At 40.3% G+C, this 13,327-nt stretch overlaps 1 protein-coding gene across 2 annotated transcripts in view; it reads left to right on the top strand.

Annotated features, from left to right (window-relative positions):
• The window catches only part of LOC145785507 (uncharacterized), a 92,333-nt gene that overhangs the window by 48,564 nt on the left and 30,442 nt on the right, over positions 1-13,327 (top strand). For both annotated transcript variants that reach the window (XM_082597160.1, XM_082597161.1), the window contains one exon: positions 748-877. In XM_082597160.1, coding sequence (XP_082453286.1) covers positions 748-877 — 130 coding nt within the window. The remainder of the gene's footprint in view (positions 1-747; positions 878-13,327) is intronic.

Raw genomic sequence — 13,327 nt, 5'->3', positions numbered from 1 at the left:
ATTCTTCAGAGACAGTTACACGTCAAGGACTCCGTGCAACAGTACATGACGTCTATCGTTCATATAATGAAGACTTGCGCTGTTGTTGGAATTTGCACGAGAGTGCTATAAGTTTCATACTTGCTGTTCACTTCAGTCGTTGAAAAAAAAGTGTAGTAAATGTGATACCGTTATTGTATGTGCATTTGGCAGTGTACCCTCTCCTGAAGTTTAATCTGTTTGTGTATCGTTGGAAAGTTTTACGATACTCAATTCTATAACATAGACTCAAAAACTATACCACATAGGGAAAGTTTGATGTCATTTTTTAAATTAGCAGCTTACAATCACCTCAAAGGTGTTCTGAAACCTCGATCCCCATAATGTCGATTTGAAATTTCGGGTTGTGTTATCACAAAAGGTGCAGGTCAGAACTGATGTGTGAACAATCTATTCCGAGTGAGACTACGTTAATCCGAGGCGGAACGGCCACTGAGGTAGAGACTTTGAAAGTTCCACCAGCTGCACAGTGCACATACTGCCAATGAAATAATTGTTTCTTAAGGTTGCGTTCTCCTCGTTTGCCTCAGTTGCTGCTCTATGATTGCGGCATAAGAAATACATGAATGAAGTAAGCAGATAGTCTGAAAGACCATATCAAGAATAAATAAAATTATTCATTAAAATAAAGACGAGCACATTTATGTAGGGTACAGGGGTTTATTTGTTTGCGTTTAAATTTTTAGATTGCTTATATTTTGTCTACAGAGCTTCAAGAGATGAACTTAAAACTAAAGGAAGTTAACCGAACCTTGAACGAGCGACTTGGTGACAATTTTTCTGACTGTGAACGCACAAAGGTTTACTCCGAATCACAAAAAATTATTGAAGAAATGCAGTAAGGTGTTATTTGAACATAAAATATTTTTTTACTGTCTTATTACTTTAGATAAAAAAATTTGATATTATTTTAGATACTAACGTAGTAAAAATTCCCCACAAAATGCCCTCATCAGAATGTTTAAAATCATAAGAACAGTCAATAAGGGAACGATTTACAAATAACCTGTACAACAGTACAAGTATATGGAAAACTACCAGAATAAAGATTTCTAAAGATAGTTTCTCAGTCTTAGGATGATTGTATCAAATTAATAACTTCTGACTCTCCGAATCCTTGCGGACATTTTTGTGGCCCATACTGTTAAAAGGTTGCTGACCCCTGTTATAAAACAATTTACTCTGACTCCAACATCACTCGTCAATGCACATGACTAGGGAACTGCATTGCGAAACCTAGTGCAAACCGCTACTGCCACAGCGAAATCGCAGAATCAGGCTACAACTGGTCGTTAGTAATAGTATCTACATTGTGAAGTAAGCATAATCTTTGTTAATAACGTATGTTGTTTTGAATTGCCTTTTAAAGTGTAAAATTGCGTTTGAGCTAAATGAATTTTTTTTCGGGCATCGCTAAATGTGTTTCCATAAAACTAACATTTCTGGATTTGGTCATCATCATCATCATCCGTTCAGTCGTTTACGACTCTCGGTCACTCTATACGTCATCTTTCTCCACATCTCTCGATCCCACGCAGCCTCCTTCAATTCATGCACTCCCATGCCACTGTCATTTACAATCGTGTCAAGCCATCTTGTTTTCGGGCGCCCCCTTCCTCTTCCTCCGCTCACCAAACCAAGCATGATGTCTTTTTCCATTGATTTGCTTCTCATTATGTGGCCAAAATATGAAAGTTTCTGCCTGACGATTCTAGCTTCTAGGGATATGTCCGGTTTAATTTGTTCAAGAATTTTCTCGTTTGTTATTTTGGCTGTCCAAGGAACACGCAGTAACCTTCTCCAACACCACAATTCAAATGCGTCAATCTTTCTTCTGTCTGTTTTGTTCATTGTCCATGTTTCGCATCCGTAAGTTGCAATTGGGAATATTATAGTTTTGATCAGCTTCTTTTTTGTTTCTAATTTTATATCCTTGCTCTTCCAAATGCTATTCATTCCAACAAATGCATTTCTTCCCAGCGCTATTCTTCTCCTTATCTCTGGTGAGTTATTAGAATCCCAGCTTATTTTTGAGCCTAAAAATATGAATTCATTCACTGTTTCAATTTCTTGATTTTCGATCTTGATGTTTATGTTATCTGCTTTACCAGTTGTTATAATTTTTGTTTTTTTGATGTTGAGTTTCAATCCAGCCCTTGGTCAGCCCTTGGTCATCTAGGATTTGGTCATCTTATCGAAAATCGTTTTCTCGTTCCAATACGAAATTTCGTTACTCTAGATTTCTCGAGTGAGACAAAAAACGATAATGCTTTCAAATTTTGTTGTTTATATAGCTTATGAGTCTTCAGTTTGGTAGACATCATTAATAAAAAATTTACATTGCTTTTTTAATTTTAACGTTTAAGGCAAAAAACTAATAAAAACCTCATTTTTCAAATTACCAGCCAAAAAATACACTGCCGAAGTTAATTTATACTTTCAATAACACGTTTAATTGAAAAGGTGATCGATGTGAGAGCCAATTTTTTTGGAAACGGCTTACAAACGCTTTTTTTAAGACAAAGTCGTCTTTCGAAATTCTTCCCAAGGAATTTCTCCAGGGATATCTAGAGTGGGTCAGGTAGCTTGCGGCAGATGGAGTAATTACAGAACCCAATATACCCACGTCTTTGGCAATAGCGGATGCAGAAAAAATGAGAGAAGGCGCCAAAGTTAATAAAATATGTAAGACCAAAGTGTGGTAGAAGAACTTGGAGCCTTAATTTGACTAAATTAACCTTGTTTCCGTAGCTTATTGTGCTTGCTTAGGCCAACAGTAGCCTATTTTTTTTTATGCAAATTTTGTATTTGACTAAAGTTTTGGAATTTCTCCCCACTTTTGTCTGATTCTGTGTTTTAGTTCTTTTTGTTTAAAAGCAGTTGTTCTTCCTGGGGTCTCTCTGTGAAAACACAAACACATTGATTCATCGGATTGCAATCCTGCGGCTGGAAAGGCCATTCTTTCTTGTTTTGTTTTTTTCAATGAAACCTGGCCCACTATCTTCACGACAGCGTTGATTGGCATGTATGGCATTTCGTGTTTATCCATCCTGATTAATCATAACCACATAATCGTTTAGCGCCACCTGATGCAGCTTGCTGTGATCACTGCATAATTTTTTTCAATTTTAAAAACTAACTTTACCTGCTTGCTGCCATTGTGCCACCAGACATAACAAGAGAAGTTGCCAGCCGAGCAGAAACGCTAAAGCAAACTTGTGATGAAAAATATTCTTTCTTTTGACAAATTGCTACGCAAACCACGTTGAAGTCAAGAAAAACCTTCCTAACAATATCCCTGCGCTGCATACGCTTTTCAGTGCTGAGATTAGAACTGGATAACTGAAATGGCGTATGCAATTTTTTCCCCGTCAAAACGGGTCCCCTTAGAAATTTTCTATCATCAAAGTTTAAACAATTTTAATAGTTTGGAGACCCATTGTACAGTAACTCACTTATATTGAAAGTTTATTTCTGAAACAAAGCATTTTCTGTGGATTATTAGATCAATTTTGTTTCTGTAATGTAAATGGTTGAATGAGATTGTTGATAAGTTGATGAAAGTGAATGGATTGAGGTGGTGTGGGCATGTTTTAATTGAATTTAAAGATGATGTTTGGAAAAGAGCGCTGGAATTGTGAACTGTCAAAAGGAAGCAAGAAAGACTCAGGAAAACATAAAAAGAATAAATGCAGAGAAAGTCAACAAGGTCGGTTTGACAGTAGAGTACGCTTTAGATAATATTGGAGGCAATGTGTGTGGTGTAGCGCGTGTCGTCACGCACCACATCTCTCTTGCCGACAGCGCAGTGTGGGTTTGCCGATTGCCTGACTTTGCTTCTCTTGGTTTCTTTCGTGTTGGTTCATTCTCTAGTTTTCAGTTAACAGTGTAGCAGTGCAATCGACAGTTTAAGTAGAGTCTTGTTTTACTTTGTCATTTAATACTTTCTGTTAACATTCTTTAAAGCTAGTTTTCAATTGCAAGATATTCACGTTTTAAGTTTATTGAAGCCTACTTTACTGAAATGAGTTTGTTGGTTTCAATGTAGGTCATGTCAATTTAATAAACTTATTTAAGCAAGAATCAGAAAGATGGACAGACATATTCCTCGTCCTAAAGACCTTTCAGTTGATCCTAACTCCGCTGACGCTCCTGCTATTTTCAAGTTCTGGTTTCAGACTGTCACTGACTACATTGCTACACTTGAAGAGGTTCGCCAGGAAGGAACTCCTAGTATCAAAAAAACTAGAATAATACGTAGCTTCTTGTCCCCAGAGGTATACCTCTATGTCGAGGAAGTTGATGACTATGATGCAATTGTAGATACTCTCAAGAGAACATACGTAAAGAAGAAGAACAATGTCTACGCCAGGCATTTACTAATCAGCCAAAAGCAAGCCAGTGGAGAAACGGTCTTGGAATACCTTAGAGCGCTGAAACTACTCTCTAAGGACTGCACTTTTGACGACGTTTCTGCCCAAACGTATAAAGAGCAGCTTATTCGGGATTCTTTCATAAATGGCTTACAGTCTCCTGTCATCCGCCAACGTCTTTTGGAAGAGAATAACATAGACCTTCAACGTGCTTCGGAACTGAGCGACAGTATAGAAAGAGCATAACAACAATCTTGCATCATGGGGAGAGCTGCAAACACTTCGATAGCCTCAACGACAAATTATGCGCGAGAAGGTAACAACATGCGTCCAGAGCACAAGGATCACGACGTTTCTGCAGCCACTTCCAAGTCCAAGGTACAAACCAGAAAATCATGTTACTTTTGTAACGGACCACTCCATGACCGTTGGTCCTGTCCAGCATACAAACAGAAATGCTACAATTGTGGAAAACTAGGGCATTTTTCCAAGGTCTGTCGCAGTAAAAGTTCATCAGTATCTTTAGCTTCTGCTGCAGAAAACCTAGTTGCTAACGCGGATTCTCTTAATTACTCGTCAACGCCTTCCAGGCACAGAGGCCCGTTATATTTTGCTGGAGCTCCTAACTGCCTACATCGCACAGTGGTGGACGCTTTGGTAAATGGACATCCAGTTAAAGCCTTGCTGGATTCAGGTGCCTCGGATAACTTTATTGATAGAAAATTGGTAAACAAGAAGATAAACCTTACGAAACAACCTCACACTGTGACCATGGCGTCGACCCATCACTTGGTCAAGACCGATGGCTGCGCTTGTTTGCATCTTGAACTCCTCGATAGAAGTTATCCAAAGATTTGTTTCGATGTCATTCCAAACTCTTGTGCTGATGTGATTTTAGGCCAAAATTTCTTTCAAAAACACGAGAAAGTCACTTTTCAGTTTTGTGGCCCCGAAAAACCGCTTGTAATTTCCGCAGCAACACCGAAGCTCGTAGCACTTACCTCAGCTCGCGTGGATCCACCAAGTCTTTTTCAATACATGCAACTTAATTATAAACCTGTTGCAGCCCCTTCCCGTTCTTATTCAAAAGATGACGTCGCATATATTGAAAAGGAGGTGGAAAGACTATTAGCCGAAGACATAATTGAACCTTCAAGATCTCCGTAGAGATCGCAGGTGCTTGTTGTCCGGAATCAACATAAATGCCGCCTTGTGATCGATTATTCACAGACCGTCAACCGTTTTACACTTTTGGATGCGTATCCCCTTCCGCGAATTGAAGACATTGTCAACAAGGTTGCAAAAGATAAAATCTACAGCTCTCTTGATCTGCGGCCCGCTTACCACCAAGTTTCCCTCTTGCAAGAAGAAAGACCATTTACAGCATTCGAAGCTCTCGGCCATTTGTATCAATACAAAAGACTGCCTTTTGGTGTAACAAATGGAGTTGCTGCCTTTCAGAGAGTTATGGATGACTTCATCAAAAGATACAATCTGAAGAAAGTTTACGCCTATTTAGATGATCTGACCGTTACAGGGGAAACTGTACAAGAACATGATGAAAACTTGAATGCCTTGCTTGATGCTGCAGAGAAGAGTGGATTTACTTTTAATAAAGACAAATCGAACATTAGACAGTCTACAATCAATTTACTTGGCTACCAAATCTCGCACAACCAAAAGAAACCAGACGCTGAACGACTTCGACCACTATTGGAAATGCCCCCACCAAAAACTCTGAAAGAATTGAAAAGAATTTGTGGTATGTTTGCATACTATGCCAAATGGATTGAAAGATTTTCATTGAAGGCTGGTCCACTCTTAAAGGCTGTTATACCTTTGGACGAAAATGCTTTGAATTCATTTAAAACACTAAAGGAAGCATTGGCGGCAGCTAGTCTGGGAACTATTCGTGATGACCTAAGTTTCGACATCGAAAGTGACGCTTCTGACTACGCTATAGCCGCAATCCTCTCCCAAGGCGGTCGCCCTGTCGCTTTTATGCCCCGCACCCTCAGTAACTGCGAACGGAAGTATCCGGCTATCGAAAAAGAAGCTACAGCAATCATTGAAGCCGTTCGAAAATGGGCCCATTTTTTAAAGGGACGCACCTTTTCACTTGTCACCGATCAGCAATCGATCTCGTATATGTTTGATAGACGCAACCGTGGGAAGATCAAAAATAACAACATTTTGTTGTGGCGTCTAGAGCTAAGCCAGTTTCATTACGAAATCCGTCACAAGCCCGGAAAAGAAATCATAGCACCTGATGCGCTATCAAGAGTGTCTGCAACTCTGAGCCCTGGAAAAGACTTGCTTTCTTTACATGAATCACTTGGACATCCAGGATATGTTAGATTGTATCACTTTATTCGATCCCGCAACTTGCCGTACACCAGCGAAGAGACTAAAGCAATCTGCAACCAATGCCAAACTTGTGCTGAACTCAAACCACGTTTTTACAAACCACCAACAGGAACTCTTGTCAAAGCTACGCATCCATGGGAACGACTATCTGTTGATTTCAAGGGTCCTGTTAAAGGTTTGAAGCCCTATCTGTTAGTGATTGTAGATGAATATAGTCGCTACCCATTTGTGTTTCCATGCAAAAGAATGTCTTCCGAGTCCGTCATTGATTGTTTAACTAACTTATTTTGCCTGTTTGGTTTCCCTGTTTACATCCACAGCGATCGAGGAACTGCTTTCACTAGCCGAGAGATCAAAGATTTTCTTTCTACGCGTGGAATAGCTACTAGTTGCTCATCACCTTACCATCCTCAAGGAAATGGACAGTGCGAAAGGACAAACCAAACGGTATGGAAAACAATAAAACTTCTTTTGAGAACGCACCATGTTCTGGAGGACGATTGGGAGAAAGTCCTTCCACAGGCTTTGCATTCTATTGGGTCATTGCTATGTGTCGCGACTAATCAAACACCCCACGAGAGGTTATTCTCATTTGCACGACGAGCCATGTATGGCATGGCAATGCCTTCGTGGCTTTTGGACTCCGGTAAAACAGTTTTATTGCGACGCTTTGTGCGTAATAAAGGTGAACCTGTCTGTGATCCAGTAATATTACTCAATGCGAATCCTACTTATGCTCGTGTACGATATCAAAGTGGAAGAGAGGCGACTGTTTCGACCTCGGATTTGGCACCCTCTCCTCAAACTGAGGTTGATGCAGAAGAACCCCTTTCTACAACGACGGATCTTACCTTAAATGTGCCGGAAGAACCTGAAATCCATAACATACTAACAAACGATTATAACACGCCGTCAACAGACGCTCCTTCGAATTTAACTACTGACGTTCGCGAAGGCAGTATGCCTACTTGTGATATTACAAACCCGATCACATCAACTAATGAAGGGTTTACCGACAACAGTACACCTATCTTGAGACGTTCTACTAGAATTCGAAAGTCACCAGAAAGATATGGCTTCTGAGTCAACATCTTGTCTGGTCCTTTTTGAAATTTGTTTGGCGGGGGAGAATGTGGTGTAGCGCGTGTCGTCACGCACCACATCTCTCTTGCCGACAGCGCAGTGTGGGTTTGCCGATTGCCTGACTTTGCTTCTCTTGGTTTCTTTCGTGTTGGTTCATTCTCTAGTTTTCAGTTAACAGTGTAGCAGTGCAATCGACAGTTTAAGTAGAGTCTTGTTTTAGTTTGTCATTTAATACTTTCTGTTAACATTCTTTAAAGCTAGTTTTCAATTGCAGGATATTCACGTTTTAAGTTTATTAAAGCCTACTTTACTGAAATGAGTTTGTTGGTTTCAATGTAGGTCATGTCAATGTGTGAATGCGATTGCAGCATGTCGGGGTTAACTTGGCAACGCTCGTTAACGGGAGCTTTCACGATCAACATGCGAATCCTCACGGCAGGCTACTTTATGTCTTGACCGAGCGTACTGTTTTAATTGTAAAATTCTTATACGATATGTTATTATCGGTTACTGTCCTGTAGTGACCTCTGATTGCCAAATCTTTATTATGTGACGTAATTCCCAGAACATTTTGTGTACGTGCAAGTCTGGAATATTCTTTACTTGACTTGCCAGGTGTGGGTTGTTGTGACGTCATAAAGATGTTGTGACGTCATAGAGATATTTACCCGTAGTAAAACTTGACCAGAACAATGAGTTCAATTGCACCGTTTCAATGAGTTCAGAAGCTGAAGAGAGAAGAGCGCAACATGAATTGGAAAAGTTAAGACTTGATTTAGAAAGACAAAAACTAGTCATTGTGAGCGATCTATTTCTATTAACGATAACGCACGAGATGTTATTGTGGCGCAAGTTAGACGTCCAGATTTGCCATCGTTTATTGAGGAAAGAGATGATTTAGAATTCAGTGGTTCCCAACCTTTTTGTCTTGGTCACCCCCTTTAAAAATGTTCGTAGATACCGCAACCCCCACTTATATTCTTTCCTAAATGCAAGTATACTGTTAATAAATAATACAACAAAAGGAAGAACTAAAAATGTTTTTCTTGCATTTATTGACAAATCAATGCGATGGTTGACCTTGTAAGTCTGCAGCTAACCGTGAAATTCGAAGTCGCGTGCTAGACAGAGCCAGTCTCATGTCGTCTTTCACTTCCATTTTATTTCTTTTCTTCGTTTTCATGTGCGGAAGAGCTGAAAAACCACTCTCACTTAGATACGTCGTAGCATGGTCGTAGCGAAGGGCAGTAATACTTGAAAAGCCAGCTTAGAAATCTGTGGGTATAAATCATACATTTCACATCAAAATTGAGAGAGTGACTTTGTATTGCTGGTTCGCAATTGCCAATTGCTCACTTAAATTAAACAACCAGCATTCCAGTCCCAGTTGAAAATATCTATCATTATGATTTCAAAAACACAAAGCTATTGCACTGATGTAATGTTTAAGTTCTTTCTTCCTCCTACACTACAAATAAATACTTAAACAGACCACAAACTACTAGCACTAGGGCTAATCTCGTTGCTAGGATCTCATTGCGGTGTGTTTACATCACCCGCAACCGCTTCATTTCGGTTTCATTTCTGTTGAAACTACGACATGAAATCCAGACCGCCACGAATCTCATTTCGGTCATCGCATGCAAACAGACTACGAGTCTGGCAGACTAACCGAAACGGAAAATTTTCATTTCGGGTGCAATGAAACGTCATGTAAACGTAGCCTGGCACATAGGCCTACTACTGGCGGACCGGTACCTCGTCCTACTTACATTCACTTTTGTTGTTGCATGAGCAACAGCTTTGCGACCCCCTATAAAATGCTCTGCGACCCCCAGGTTGGGAACCACTGATTTAGATAGTTGTTTGTTAAGATTTGAACTGTATGCTACAATAGCCAAATTGGAGAAGTCGACGTGGGCTACTCAGTTAAGCATGTTGTTATCGGGACAAGCCCTTGATGTATATTCAAGACTTTTCCAAGATGATGCAATGGACTACGACAGATTGAAGTTAGCTCTGTTGAAGCGTTACAATTTTACCGAGTATGGATACCGTCAAAGATTCCGTGAGGGAAAGCCTGTGCAACATGAAAGCCCAGGTCAATTTATTGAACGTCTAAGAAGCCTATTGTTAAAATGGTTTGAACTTTCGGGGGCTAAACAATCGCTAGATGGATTGGCCAACCTTATAGTTAAGGACCAATTCACAGAGTCATGTTTGAAGGATCTTTCAGTTTATTTTATGGAGAGAAGTCCAAAGACTCTAGATTCTAGAAGATATGGCCAGTGTGGCGGAACAGTATCTAGTTACTCATGATGAGAAGTTGTCGATCGAAGAGACGCTGTTATGCAATAATGACGAGGAGCAAACAAGTAGTTTTAAAGGAGGTGCTGTTCCAAGAGAATTACGTTGTTTTAATTGTAATCGCTTGGGTCATTAGGCTGTTAACTGCCGGAGGAAGACTAACAGAAATCATCAAGATGCAAGGAAGTGGTGCAATCGTTTGCAGTAGGCAAGGACACGAAGCGAAGGAATGCAAGGACAAGTCGTTTTCCCTATCCAATCAGTCTGGGAAGAACAGGAAAACCACGGACGTTCTTCTTCTCTCGTGTTGTCGATATATGTCAGGGCATCCGTTGGTTAGCCACTGCCTGGTGTCGTCATCGATGGAAACTAGGCCTTCCACACCATGAGGTGGTCTGTATAGCCGACAATCCTTCATAAAATGGGCTGTCGTCTGCATTTCACCACACTCACAAGCAGCACTCTCTGCCAAGCCCCAACGCAACATATCTGCACCATAGCGTCCAACACCAGTGAGCAAACGGTTACGCCTTGATGAGGCAAGTCTAGAGAGGCCATGGCCCAGCTGGTTCTCGGGCGGGGATCTGAATACTTGGCGAAGTGGGGATGTGCTGCTTGACCATTGTTCACACCATGCCGAGTGGCACCACTGTTTGCTAGGGCTGCTTGACCATTGTTCACACCATGCCGAGTGGCACCACTGTTTGCTAGGGCTTCCACCAGAGGCTGCCAGAAGGTGTTGTGCAGCGTGTACAAATGACTTTCTTGATTTTAACCGCTGCTTTGGTGGATATCTCAGCGTGGTTGCGTGTAGCAGATTACGTTTATCGAGGCAGTTGTGTGATAATCATTCATAAACCACCGCTTGAGGAGGAGACACCGGATGAAAATAATCAGTTGGAGAAGAAAACGAAAAGGAAGGCGATAAAAGGTGCTTGTGGAAAAATAGTACCTGAAGATTGCGTTAAATGCGTTGCTGACGGCAGACATTCGGAAAACAAGCGTTGCCGTGACAACCACTGTTCCCGATATGGAGAGATTGGACAATGGACACATGGCTAGGAACTGCTCGTTTGATGAAAAGGCCTGCTACAACTGTCACAGAGAAGGTCATCTGTCCAAGGACTGTCCGGAGAGGAAGTGTTTCCGATTTATAAAGATGGATCATCTTGCTCGCCGGTGCACTGAAGACATTGAGGACGGTGGAAACTTTCGCAGTAAATGTGATAATTATTGTTTTGAGAAACGCTGTCGTTGGTAGATCATGCAACGATAGACTAATGCATCATTGAAGATAACTTATGAGAATTGTTGTATTGTATTGATTTTGTTGATATATTGTTTGTAACAATATTCTATGGACGTATGTCACAATCAACATGCGAAGCCTCACGACAGGCTACATCATGTCTTGACCGAGCATACTGTTTTAATCGTAAAATTCTTATGCAATATGTTATTATCGGTTACTGTCCTGTAGTGACCTCTGATTGCGAAATCTTTATTATGTGACGTATTTCTGGAACATTCTGTGTACGTGCAAGCCTTGAATATTCTTTACTTGACTTGCCAGGTGTGGGTTGTTGTGACGTCATAAAGATGTTTAGTTGTTTACCTGTAGTAAAACTTGACCAGAACAATGAGTTCGTATGATGTAACATTATCATACCTTCTCAAAGTTATTAGACCATCAAACCTGCTATAAACAGTAGCGTAATTTGCGTATTATGATTATTGTTGTTGTAGTAGTAGCTGGTAATAGATGCAGAGATTGTTGTTAATTGAGAGTTGAAGTTATTGAATACGAGTAGATGAGAGTTGGTGCTATTATAAATCACGTTAAAGTCGATTAGGAGTTGCAAGCGTTGGAATCTATTGCTGTTCATTGTTACTATTATTATTTGCTGGAAATGTTGAGCCCTTCGTTAAACTCCTTCAAGAATTTTCATTTATCATCTCACTAGTAGAACTATTCGACTATTTAATTGACTGCTTTTCGGTGATATCCCATTAAACTACGTCATTAATCTTTTCCAAGTCTCTTTCCTGGTAAGAGATAGAAAGAATCGTGGCAGGGGTAACATGGGATTCAATGTGGAATAGGGGAAGACGGGGCAAAGCGGGACGCGGGGCAAAGCGGGACATCGCGATTTCTCACGTTTTGTATTCTTTGGCTCCCTCTAACCGGAAGCACTAGTTAGGCAACTATAAACTGTATTTGCTGTGAAAAAATGGCGACTGGCAGAGCACAACGCGTGTCGTGAGGAAGCAAAATGTGTTTTGGCATGGTTTGTTATAAGAAAGAGATGAAAAAGTAGCTACCACATTCGTTAGCATAAGCGAATTTGTTGGTAGCTTTGTTTTTATCTTAGACATTGAGACAGTATTTGTTGGTAACAAAAGCAACTTTTACCTAAAACTTTACGGGTTTCAGCAGAGATGTTATTTTCTAAAGGCTATACTTTGGGGCAAAGTGGGACAGCTGTATTAGGGCAAAGTGGGACAGTGCATTAGGGCAATATGAGACTCTAGAAATCTAGATTGTATCTGTGGTTCTTCTGTTGATTGAATTTTTGTTTATAACTCGTTTAGCCTTCAAGATTGTAAAATATTTATCAGCATTCATTTATATTGTACCGGTAGGCCTACAATTTAATTCTGACAATGGTTCATCACTATAAGAGAAAATCTGAAATAGGTAAATGGACGGATAGGCTATCAATATTAAGAATGCAATAGAAGATGTGAAAAGCAAGATGTTGTCTTTGAGAGAAGCGGCTAAACAGCACCAAATCATGCAAAAATAAAGTGTCCCGCTTTGCCCCACGGCTGGGGCAAAGCGGACATTTAAAAGATTCCGCTTGATCTTCGAACCAAATATGTTGACCAACTAAGGCTTTCGATTAAAAAAGAAATTAACTAAATCCAACCATCACTGTTGCTGAAATTGCGTTTTTACGAAAAGTGTCCCGCTTTGCCCCGTCTTCTCCTACTGCTACTGTACATTGAGTGATTATCCTCGTCATTGAGGCCACCAAATATATATTTTTGTAATAGGCTATCATGAAAAATTTGCATTTTTAAAATGCTCGACTACTCCTTTGCTGTACATAAAACTGCTTCGTTTTTTGTGCAAATCGAAAACATCGGTAAGCACA

This window comes from Aplidium turbinatum, chromosome 16 (genome assembly GCF_918807975.1).
Source record: "Aplidium turbinatum chromosome 16, kaAplTurb1.1, whole genome shotgun sequence".
In the NCBI taxonomy this organism is placed as follows: Eukaryota; Metazoa; Chordata; class Ascidiacea; order Aplousobranchia; family Polyclinidae; genus Aplidium; species Aplidium turbinatum.
This window is presented reverse-complemented; position numbering and strand designations above follow the sequence as displayed.